The sequence below is a fragment of the Leptinotarsa decemlineata genome, unplaced genomic scaffold (assembly GCF_025532065.1).
Source record: "Leptinotarsa decemlineata unplaced genomic scaffold, Ldec_3_MD MMD2_tig00078422_RagTag_RagTag, whole genome shotgun sequence".
Classification (NCBI taxonomy): Eukaryota; Metazoa; Arthropoda; class Insecta; order Coleoptera; family Chrysomelidae; genus Leptinotarsa; species Leptinotarsa decemlineata.
The window spans coordinates 22,909,728-22,922,708 of record NW_027412747.1 but is presented as its reverse complement, the minus strand read 5'-3'; the positions used below and the strand labels follow the sequence as shown (position 1 = coordinate 22,922,708).

Here is a 12,981-nt window from a genome sequence, read left to right as displayed (position 1 = left end):
GAGTAATGGATATCACGTTCTGTCGTCGCGTATGCCTTCTTCGTTTCAGCAGTTTCTTCGTAATTTATCACGTGTTTTGTTTCTACTAGGACATATTCTGCAGTTGCGGATTCCTCCGGTTGTGTGTGGCGGTAGCCTCGCTTTTGTTCTTGTGTGTGGTTGATGCTGTGTTAGGTAGTAGAACGTAGATATTCCCCACTCTCTGTGGTCTGACAATGCCTTGGAATGGGCCAATTATTTTTCGAGGTCTAACATTTTTCAATGCAATGTCCGTTTGGAAGAAGTGGTGCCAATGACATTGCTCGCAGCCCCCTCCCTAGCAAGCGAGTAATCAACTTCATTACCTTCAATAGCAGTGTGATGATTTGTTAAGTCTTTCTATTAGGAAGTTTTTGGCAACTTGAACGATGTTTCAAGAGAACTGAGTGCTTTCAAAACCGCTTGGCTGTCCAAAAATATTGTGAAGTAGAATTGTGGTAATCTCTCCACACATAAATCGATGACGTATATTTCCGCCTAAAATATGGCCGCATAGGACCTTGTGCAGGTTGATATCAAAATTTTGGGTCTTCTGTACCATACTCCGGAAGATTCAAAATAAGTCTAATATGCCTTCATCCAACAGGATCTTCCAAACTTCTAGTCGCCATAATCGTCCTTCAGAGAGGATTACTCGTAATGTGGTGGATAAATTTTGAGTCCACTAGCTCAGTTAACGAATGACCAACACCCGTACGTCGATGAAACGCAAGATCTGCTGAAAACCACGCCGCTGTCTGTGAGAGTGTGCAGGCGAATCTAAGGCAGTCAATTTCGCGTCGCTCACAAGAACTCGGCTTTTCGCAGACCACAACTTGGCGAATTCTGCATTGTGACTTGGGCCTGAACACGTTCAAAATTCAACTGACCTAGGAACTGAAGGTAAACGATCATATACAACGACGTGTGTCCACTGGATGAGCTCTGAAGTAGTTGGCACTTGCCAGGCCATCACTTTCAACGGTGAGCACTGTAGGTCGATGATTACCAACTTCTTTTGACATGATTTGGATCAACTGGACACCAATGGCATGTGGTTTCAACAGGACGGTGCTATGTGTCGCACAGCTCATGCCACATTGGATTTTCTGCACGAGCGATTTGAGTCATGGTCATCTCACGTGGGGGTGATGTGAAGTGGCCACCGAAATCTTCCGATTTGACCCTGTAAGACTTTTTCTCGTGGGGTTTCCTTAAGTCGTAGATGTATGTGAATAAGCCACACACTACAGCGGTTTTCAAAGCCAACATAGCCCATGCCATCGGTCAACGACGAGCACTATAGGTTGATGATTACCAACTTTAGTAGATCAGATATGGGACTTTAGTGGCACCAGAATTTCAACTAACAGAAGCAATGAAGAACGTAGAGCTCTAAACGGCCTACGTAGGGATAACGCCATGGAGGTGTACGGGGTGTGCAGCGCTAAAGAAAAAAACATGGCAGTCATCGGGGTTTACAGGGTGCCTCATCATTTAAGAAAAAACATGACGTCAACGTGTACAGAGTGTCTCAAAATACGTCATTTAAAAAACATGTCAGTTTAACGGGGCTCTATCGTTTTAACGTACGATTCTTCAATGTGTACGGGGCGTCTCAAAATACGACATTTAAGAAAAAACATGTTAGTTTAAGGATGCTCTTTCGTTATAACGTGTGATTTTTCTATAAGTACAGGGTGTCAAAATACAACGTTCGAGAAATAAAACATGACAGTTTAACGGGAATCTATCGTTTTAACGTGTGATTCCTCAGTTTGTACAGGGTGTCTCAAAATGCAACGTTTGAGAAATAAAACATGACAGTTTAACAGGGCTCTATCGATTTAACGTGCGATTCTTCAAATTGTACAGGGTGTCTCAAAATACGCCATTCCAGAAACATTACAGTTTAATGGGGCTCTATCGTTTTAACGTGTGATTCTTCAATGTGTATAAGGTGCCCCAAAATGAGTCATTTAAGAAAAAACATGACGTCAACGTGTACAGAGTCTCAAAATACGTCATTTAAAAAACATGTCAGTTTAACGGGGCTCTATCGTTTTAACGTACGATTCTTCAATGTGTACGGGGCGTGTCAAAATACGACATTTCAGAAAAAAACATGTCAGTTTAAGGATGCTCTTTCGTTTTAACGTGTGATTTTTCTATAAGTACAGGGTGTCAAAATACAACGTTCGAGAAATAAAAAATGACAGTTTAACGGAAATCTATCGTTTTAACGTGCGATTCTTCAGTTTGTACAGGGTGTTTCAAAATACGTCATTCAAGAAACATTACAGTTTAACGGGGCTCTATCGTTTTAACGTGTGATTCTTCAATGTGTATAAGGTGCCCCAAAATAAGTCATTCAACAAAAACATGGCAGTTCAACGGGAGCCTGACGTTTTAACGTGCGATCCTAATGAGAACCGTTTGAAAATGAGGCGATAGGGGTATTCAGAATATTCAGCAATGACATTTCAAAATACGTTACATGCTTTTTTTTGTTTTCGTGTTGGGTGGGAAATGGAGGGAGCGGGGAAAAGAAAATACGCTGCATTGGGGGTGTATGGAGGTTAGATAAAAAAGAAGAAGAAATAAAACATTTCGAATAGAAATGTTCAGTGAAACTCACACAACAAATAAGTAGTTCTGGATTATTTTCCGTTGTCATTGAATTTTGCATCAGGTACCCCGGCAGGCGACATACAAGAATGTACTGCCCTGTCGAAAATCTTCGGGAATGGCCGGAGCTCTCCTCTTCCTGTTGGGTCAGTTAAATCCAACATGGGCCATTCGGAGACAGCGTCAGCTCTTTCTTCCCTGACCAAAGTCATCATAGCAATGGAATCTGGGGTCATTCCGGCTAATCTACACGTGTCTAACATGGATGTGACTCTACCAGGAATATCGGACAACACGTTGAAGGTAATATCTTCTCTTGCGTGAAGAAACAAATGAAATTATAAATGATATAGTAATTTTGTTATCGTAAATTTAATTATCAACCACTGCGCTTAGTTTAATCGGTTGAATTGTGTGCAAATCCATGATTTTTGAAATTTTGCCGAAAAATTACTCGATTGTTCAATGATTTTTTTCAATAATTCAATAGCTCGAAGTTTTTCATCAGCTTTTGTAAAAGCTGCTTGGCATTTGACTTATTCATGACTTCTTTACTATAAGTTCAATCGGTCGAAATATAACGGAATTCTTAGCAATACAATTCCAAAAACTTAGTTTCAGAATCAAACCAGAATCAAAATCATTTAGTTCAGAAATTCTTTTCAATATTTCCTATTTCTGATTCAACTGTTTACTGATAACTTCTTGATTTTATACAGTGCATTTCTTTAATGCCCCCCCCCTTTTATTTTTTGAACGGGCCAACTGAAAAAATTGAAATTTGGGATAATGGAATTAATGCATGGATACTTTATTTTGAAGTGAAATTTCCCCATCTGGGGAAAAAAAATAAATGGAAAGGGGGGGGACAATAAAGAAATACACTGTATATGAATAACGTAGTTATTGAATAAAGTGAAATCAGGCAGTCAGAGGCAGATATATTGAGAAACTCTTTTTGTGTTCAAGCTTTCGATTCTTTTATTATTTTGAGAACAATTATTAATTTAATTAGAAAAATTTGCAAAACTTATGTCATTAATTACGAAAGTGAGGTTAAACCAAAGTTAGCAAACTCATTTTTGTATATCAAGAATGAAATTGGTTTAAAACATGTGTCACATACAGAAATTGTATGATAAAATAAGGCTTTGATAACATGAAAATGAATACTCAGAGTTAAAATCAACAGGTTGTCAGACATTATTAATGACAGATGAATTCTGACAGAAAGTGCTTGACAGAAATTTCGTTTTCTGATCACCACAGTGTTGCCAGTATGATTTCACAGAACAACAGAGTGAAACTCCCATGATAGAAAATGAAAGTGAGGGATTTCAATGAATGCATTGTTAAATGTATTAAATATATTATCTTTATTCACACTAAGAATATATGTATATATCAGGCTTAGACTTTCGAAGTCTGCCCTGAAATTAATTTTACTCGAATCTTTCAAAATATGACACATTTCTAAAATAGTTATTTTACAAACATTAATATCCTTGTCTATAATTTGTAAATTATCAAAGAAGAGCTCATGATCTGAGACGGTGGTGTGTTTCGAAAGGTCGCAGATTGGTTTAATGTCCCTCTTGTAAGAAGTAATACGATCTTTCAATCTGTTACTTGTTTGTCCAATATACTTCTGCTCACAACTAGGACAAGGGATGTAATAAACCACGTTAGATAAATTCATAACATATTCTTTGACCTTCAATTTATAAAAAGCTCATTAACAATATTCTGATTTCTGAAAGGTAGTTTCTCATGTTCAAAGTGGCTGAACATTTTTTCAAGGTTATAAGACAGACTACCTAGAAGAGGTGATGAAAAATAAAAATTTGAGGATTATTGTTATCAATATTATTCAAATTGTTATGTTGAGCAAATAACTATCAAATTATTCATATTATACACGTAAGCATGTGCTTTGAAGCAAAACTTGAAAAAATATGTCAAAACATATCAGAATATTCGGATTTTTTCAGGTAATGTGTTCTAAAGTCCTTCAACAATAGACTCAAGAAGTGAACAGAAATTGCGGTTTTCAGTTTGAAAAATCTCACGGTTTTTATGTACATTCTCAAATTGTAAAAATTCCTGACGCAACAGAAACATAACTAATAAAAAATTGGGATTTTTTTCAACATGCATCTAACTGATGAATGAACTTTTTCATTCCTCCATATTTACATTTCCCGCAGTCGTAGACGAAACGTAGATATAAAACCTGCAAATCCCCTTTGAAATTCCGGTTATTGAAGTGATAAGAGAAGACAAATATGATTTCAGGTTGTGACGGAAAACCTCCCTTGGAAGGGAGGATTAGTGGGAGTGAATTCTTTCGGTTTTGGAGGGGCGAACGCCCACGTCGTATTGAAATCCTTCGAAAAGGAAAAATCGAAGAACGTTGGGAGTCGAAAAAATAGATTAGTTTGTGTATCTGGTAGAACAGAAGAAGCTGTCGCTCATTTTTTGAAAGGAGTCGAGGACGGCCGAGACGACGAAGAGTTCCTGGCACTCGTCGATGAAATTCACAAGAATAACTTTGAAGGACATCCGTACAGAGGGTAAGATTTCGTTACATTATTAATCATTATATAAAGAAGAAGAAATTAGCGTATAAAAACTATAACAAATATAAAATAGCATTTCAATTTTTGGATCTGAGAAAAACTGTCAAAACTAAAATAAATGCAGCATATAGAGAATGGGGAATGTTTCTCAATTTGGGTTATTACAGCTAATGTAAGTTTGAACAAAATAAAGTTGAGTTTAATCCATGAGTTTTTCGAATTCTCTTCGAAAACTATTCAAATTGATGTTTCAAATGTTGGGTTTTGATCTTTAAAGGGATTTGTTTCTAATTCACATATTGGCAACAGCGCATGTATCAAGTTGAAATAATTTATACGTACCTAGATATTCTAGTTTGAAAAATGAAAATTATCTTTATAAATCAACAATTGAGGCAAAATATAAATTATAGTTCAATACCACCTCCACAAGCCACATAAACAACAGTTGTTTTCTTATTTATTTATATAGAGGAAGATAGGTTAGGTGCACAAAATGTCATATGTCACAGAATGTCTCGGAACTCGGAACATAAGTAAAGAGAACAGCACGCCTCTGAAATATGTCATCTTTGTTTGTCTCATACAGGTAACAGTGTCCTTTATTAGCCAAATGGTGAAATAGAAACGAATTCCTTCAAATGTTGAATGCATTATTTCATTCCTCTTTTTTAAGTATTTCAATGATTTTTTTAAGAAAAACGTTGAAATGATAGGTTTAAAATGCGTTGTTTTAGAGCTCTTTTATGGAAACTGCTTGATTTTCGTCAGGAGGAACATTTCCCATTTACAAACATACTTGAAAATAATATTTTATCTGACAGCTCAACTTTCTGGTCTTTCATACACAGTAAAAAAGGTCATTCGTGTATAACGGCTATAATGAAACTTGGTGATGGATTCGAGGGTTGGCGCTTTATTCTCAAAAAAGAAATAATGAATGGTATAGTGTACAAAATTTTTCTGGTACTCGTCCAATTCAATTTTTTTTCTACCACGACAATGTACTTTTGAAGCTTCCCCCAGTTACCTTTTTTTCACGTAAAATGCGTTCAATTGTCGACACGGATATTCCCGTTAAAAATTAACACTGGGCTACAGCTTCCACTGTACGGAGTGTATTTTTTTAATTTTCTTACACTCTACAGACAATCTGTTTTTCTTCTAACGACATGAACTTCCGCTTTCTTTGTACATTACTTGGACATGTTACGGCATCCATTTTAATACTATAAAAATAATAAAATTCAATCATATTATTCAGAAATTTGTTAGTTGTTTACTTACCTCAAAAACTATTTTAAAGTTGATTTGTTTTGAAAAACACTTTATTGTGAGATTTTCACTAGAACAGATTAACAAATCCGCAACACGTGTAGCTTTTTCAAGCGTGTTCACTAACAAACTGAATTCTACATACATTGTGATTTATATATATACTTTTTGAAATATTACTATCTACCTAGAAACTAATAATATTCCAGGAACTAATTATTGACAGTTATACCTGAGTTTAACGAACATTTATACCTGAGTTTAATGACTAGGTCAACTAATTATCTCACAATAAAGTGTGAATGTGATGAAAATCTATGATAATGTATTTTTAAAAACAAGTATCGGCCAACTGTATCTTATATTTTAAAGTTGATGAATATAACAGTCTTTTTAATAAATATAATAAAATATATTTAATAAATACAAAACAAAGTCACCTTCACAAGAAACAGAACACACTACGCCTATGTAGGACGCTTGATAATGAAGAAACCGAATGACTAGTTATGGCATTTTAAGGACGCAAATATAATAGTCCTGCGAAGTGTTGATCAGTTTACCGATGTCTCAAAGTATTTAACGAACTGGTTCACCAATTCGCTCGTACATCCTATCGATATGCAGAAGCTATCTTGTTACGGGGGTCAAATTTTATGGAATCATCTTACTTTTCAATTATTTACAATGGCGGTGCATAGACAGTAAAAATGACCCCGGTAAGAATTTTGTTTTAACATCTAACATTGTTGCCGTTAGCTCTCAGTTCAATTTGTATATGAGTTACCTTCAATTGAAAATTGTTATACTATAATAATACTATTAATAATATTTGTGTTAGCACTGCTACATTGCATAATTTGTAACTTTTTGTGTTACATACTCAATTTTTCATTCCTCTTTTGAAATTCTACATATATGGATATTTTATATATACTTTGTTTTAGCATTTACTTTTATACATTTCTATATTCCATTATTTTCAATATTTAATTCATATATACCCTGTAATAATAGCATTGCCTGTAACTGGTTGCAAATAAATCACTTTTTTTTGTTTAACAGTCTCAACTTGTTATAAAATCTGTGAGTCAACTATTCTAGCTTGATCACCAAAATGACATGATAGAAACATAATGGTAGGAATTTCAGGCATATCGGTTCAATGCCATGCAATTTTTTTGAACATTTTGGACATGAAGCGTGTGGCAGCGAGGTTCGTTCCAAAATTGCTGAATTTTGACCGGAAAAACCCGTAATGCGGAAAAACAATGCATGGCTTTTGCATCACCATAATGTACCTGCTCACTTGTCATTACTTGTTTGTAATTTTTTGGTCAAAAACACCGCAATCATGCCTCAGCCACCTTATTTAGCAGATTTGACTCTCTGCAACTTTTTCCTTTCTCAAGATTGGAGAGATTTATATACTGGCACAAGTATATTATATCGTAGGAAAACAATACATACCTCGTATTGTTTTCCAGAGACTTTACTCCACCATCAAATTTTTCCAGATTTCACTCTTTTTAACACTGCACTGTTTTGAAGTTTTTGAAAATATATTAATAACTAGAGTAAAGCAGTTTTTTTTTCATTTCATCACAAATGTTTCTGTTACATTTTGATTCAGTTTCGTGATCTTGGGAGAAAAGCCCGCGAGGGAAATAAAGAAGTGTCCCCCCAAAAAGCGGCCGGTATGGTTCATCTACCCCGGCATGGGTTCGCAGTGGATGGGAATGGGCAAGGACTTGATGCGCATCAAAGTATTCCGAGATACATTTCTAAGATGCGCCGAGGCCTTAAAACCTTTCGACCTAGACCTGGAAGCCGTAATAATGGACAGTTCGCCAAAACAATTCGAAAACTTTATGAATGCCTTCGTTGCGATCACATCCATCCAAGTCGCGTTAACGGACGTTCTGTTCTCATTGGGAATCTATCCAGATGGAATTGCTGGCCATTCTATGGGAGAAATCGGTGAGTGATTACTTTTTTTTAATCGAAGCATGGATATTTTTGAAATTATAATTCTTTTGGCGCGCCACCTTGAAGTCGGCTTCTTCTTCTTTAATTTATATGGCCATTGCTTCTCTTTAGAGCTCATTTGGCCAGACTCCTTCTTTCCATAGTGAATAGAAGCTTTGTCCGGAGGTGCAGCTGTCTAGCAGGAGGCAATGATCCCACCCTAAGTTTTCTCATTAACTTTTTCTTTCAGTCCCCTCAATATGAACTTCACAAATTACACATCCATTATCGCACTGACGACCCCGTCGAATCCGTTGATATCCAGCCTGGTTACTGGCGTAGGGGATCGCCAGTCCCCTTTCTAAATGAGTACCGTTTGAATAGGTACTGACCAAAGTTTTTGCATATATTACACCGGGTGACTTTTTCCATTTCTTCAATAGATATGCTGCCATACTATGGCCAAACTGCAGACTAGGCCAAACGGACAAGTTGACTATGGCGGAGCACACCTCGCCCCCTACCATGCCGTGAAAGCCCCAACCATTTTTTCAACAAGTTTTGTTGTCGCAGAGCGATAATACCATTTGACGTTCACAGGTTGCGGGTACGCTGACGGCTCGCTCACCCCTGAAGAAGCTGTCCTGCTGTCGTATGCCAGAGGAAAGGCCAGCATTTCGGTGCCGCTTCCCAAGGGACTCATGGCCGCCGTCGGTCTCACCAGAGAAGAAGCGGAGAAGATACTGCCTGAAAACACGTTCATAGCTTGCGAAAACGGCAAATCAAGCCTGACCATATCCGGTCTGGAAGCACCTATGAGAGACCTGGTGGAAACCCTCAAGTCCCGAGGAGTTTTCGCAAAGATCGTCGATACGGGCGGGATAGCCTTCCACACGAAATTTGTGGAGGATGCAGGGCCGATGGTAATGGATATGTGCAAAGGGGTGATCAAAACGGTCCAGCCGAGATCAGAAAGATGGATTTCGACGTCGGTCCCTGATGATAAGATGGACGAACCTTGGGCGGGACTCAGCACGCAGGAGTACTACCACAGAAACTTCTTGAACCCAGTACTTTTCACGAGGGTGTACGAGCACGTGCCGAAAGACGCGGTGGTTTTGGAAGTCGCTCCACACGCGCTCTTGCAAGCTATTTTGAAGAGGGAACTAGGGCCGGAGGTGACGAATGTTGGCTTAGCGAGTAGACTGGCCGATGACAACGAGCACTTTCTTCTTTCTGCTATCGGCAGGTAGGTTGATTTTTTTTTATCAATTAAAACTTATATTACAGAACAGAACAGAACAGAATAATACATACAGCATTCACAGTGGCATGAGACTATTCGTGTAATTGACATTATACATTGTTGTATATCATGAAAATAGGATTCTTCAGAAACTTATAGAGAGTAAGGAATATTGAATGCTCATAAAATTTTGTAATTTCGTTATCATTTGCCAGTCTCCAAGCACACAGGGTAGAATTCCGCTTCTTCATTCTCAAAAGGACCATGAATACAAAACATTAGCTTCTAAGAACTCGTTAAACTTTTTGAAACTCGAGGTTTTTCATTAGTAGAACCAAAAAGTTTGATGAGTGGAAAGCTCATTGCATTAACGCTTAAACAATGCGATCAGCCATTTTGACTATTAAAAATCCACTTAGTTATTTGCCATAGTAGGTCATGGGTCTTCCAAAATGGGTCACGGGTCCCCAAAAATGGGAAAAAGTTCAAAATGGTTTTAGTTTGTATCTGGGGAGTTTTGAGAATACCAGTGTACGATTCTGGGATCTGATTGTCGATATCGTGACCCATAGTAGGTAATGGGTCTTCCAAAAAGGGTCACGGGTCTCCAGAAATGAAAAAAAGTTCAAATATTCCCAAACTGGTTTTAACTTATATCTAGGGGTTTTTAGAGCACCAGAACATGATTTCGAGGTCTAATTATCGTTATTGTGACCCATAGTAAGTAATGGCTCTTCCAGAATGGGTCACGGGTCTCCAAACATGAAAAAAAGTTCGAATATTCCTGAAATATGGTTTTATCTTTTGTATCTGCGGGTTTGAGAGAGCACCGAAGCACAAATCTGAGCTTTGATTGTCGATATTGTAACCCATAGTAGGTCATGGGTCTTCCAAAATGGGTCACTGGTTTCAAAAAATTGGAAAAAGTCCAAATATTCTCAAAAATGGTTTCAACTTGTATATGGAATTTTAAGAGCACCAGAGGACGATTTTGAGGTCTAATTGTCGATATTGTGACCCATAGTGGGTAATGAGTCTTCTAAAATGGGTCTCCAGAAATGAAAAAAAATTCAAACATTCCTGAAGTATGGTTTTAACTTGTATATGGATTTTTTGAGAGCACCAGAGCAGGTCATGGGTCTTTCAAAATATGTACATGTCTCAAAAAATTGGAAATGTTTTGAATTATTTTGAAAAATGGTTTTAACTTGTATATGGATTTTTGAAGAGCACCAGAGCACGAATCTGAGGTCTGATTGTCGATACAGTGACCCCTAACAGGTAATGGGTCTTTCAAAATGGGTCACATGCCTCCAAAAATTGGAAAAACTTCTAATATCCCTGAAAAACGATTTTAACTTGCCCATTAGGGCTTTTGAGAGCACTAAGGCACAAAATTGAGATCTGATTTTCAATATCGCGACCCAAAGTAAGTCATAGGTCTTCCGAAATGGATCACGAGTCTCCAAAATAGAAACAAGTTTGAATAATCCTGAAAAAATAGTTTTTACTTGAATCTTGGGGTTTTTGAGAGCACCAGAGCACAAATCTGAGATCTGATTTTCAATATCGTGACCCATAGTAAGTCATAGGTCTTCCCGTGATCCATGGTGAGGCATAGGTCTTCCGACATGGGTCACGGTTCTCCAAAAATGGAAAAAAGTTTGAATATTCCCGAAAAATGATTTTAACTTGTACCTGGAGGTTTTTGAGAGAACCAGAGCACAAATCTGAGATCTTATTTTCGATATCGTAACCCTTAGTAAGTCATACGTCTTCCAAAATGGGTCATGGGTCTCCAAAAATAGAAAAAAGTTCGAATATTCCTTAACAATGGTTTTAACTCATACCTCAGGGTTTTTGAGAGCACCTGAGAACAAAATTGAGATCTGATTTTTTGATATCGTGACCCACAGTAAGTCATAGGTCTTCCAAAATGGGTCACGGGTCTCCAAAAATGGAAAATAGTTTGAATCTGCGCCTTGTTTGTAAACAGTCTAACAATAATTCACGTTAATCCCCATTGAGTATCTATCTACCTGCTGACTCATCATTCAGATTAGAATTGTCAATTCAGTACTGATGATATCTCTTACGATTTCCAGGGTGTACCTCGAAGGAGCGCAACTGAATCTCAGAAATTTATATCCGGAAGTTTCATTTCCTGTGGGACGTGGAACGAAAATGCTTTCTCCTTTAGTAAAATGGGACCACAGCGTGTCGTGGTTCGCCGATGTATGGAAACACTTGGACTATTTCGGCGATGTTATTTCGGTCAACGTTTCGGATGAGAAATATTCCTACCTCAGAGGACATTATATTGACGGAAGGGTTTTAATGCCCGCCACTGGATATTTGGTAAGTAAAAATCAGAAAATAGAGTTAGCACTGTGAACAGAGAATACTTCTGTCCTTAGACTTTGGTTGGAAAATGAAAAAGCTTCCTTCATTAATATCCACTCCTCATACTGAGGAGTGGATATTATTTGATTTGATGTATACGTGGGCTGTTGAAAAAATAAGGGAATGTTCAATTCTATTAGCGTTTTTTCATTTTTTTAAATGTTGGTACACTCGTCTCAGAAATATGTTCACTGTGTCAGATGTTTAGTTTGTTGGTGAGAGGCATAAAAGTTAGAAGTGTTTTGTCTGTCCAGTGATTTTCTGCTATCGAAAAAAATGGATCAGATGTGCATCAAATTCTGTGTAAAAAATGAAATTGGGTGCTCAGAAACACTTGAAACGTTGACAGTCGCATACAGTGATTGTACTCTGAGCCATATTAGTCATTATTAATTAGTAATTATTTTTCGCCAATATTCGTCAAACTTTGTGTAGATTTCATTCATTTTAATAAAAAAAGTGTCAATGAACCTATTGTCCATTCATATTCTAATAAGATAGACAGTGCTCCGGTTTAGGGATGGGGAAAACAGCTTTTCATCAGATGAAGAATAGCTCTCAGTTTCGAAATCATTTTACCTAACAGTAACATTTTTTCTAATGTTGCTTTTGTTATTGTTTAAATTTTCTAGAAATGTATTTTTGTATATATCACATCGCGTCATAAGGTTTGTTTTTGACAATTTTTTGTACAGTTGAAGAAGGAATTTCGGTCAAATCTGATGTTACGTATAAAAGTTTGTTTCCCTCGAAACCAAACTTGAGATGTAGATTCTTATATACATTGAAACATACTCTCTGTGATTCAATATTCAAATGCACCCGAATGTTATTCACTGGTATCTCTTTTTCGCATTGTTCACC

At 37.1% G+C, this 12,981-nt stretch overlaps 1 protein-coding gene across 1 annotated transcript in view; it reads left to right on the top strand.

Annotated features, from left to right (window-relative positions):
• The window catches only part of LOC111514623 (fatty acid synthase-like), a 59,240-nt gene that overhangs the window by 12,120 nt on the left and 34,139 nt on the right, over window positions 1–12,981 (top strand). The window contains exons 5-9 of the mRNA XM_074186007.1: window positions 2,711–2,949; window positions 4,942–5,219; window positions 8,134–8,480; window positions 9,069–9,717; window positions 11,820–12,072. Coding sequence (XP_074042108.1) covers window positions 2,711–2,949; window positions 4,942–5,219; window positions 8,134–8,480; window positions 9,069–9,717; window positions 11,820–12,072 — 1,766 coding nt within the window. The remainder of the gene's footprint in view (window positions 1–2,710; window positions 2,950–4,941; window positions 5,220–8,133; window positions 8,481–9,068; window positions 9,718–11,819; window positions 12,073–12,981) is intronic.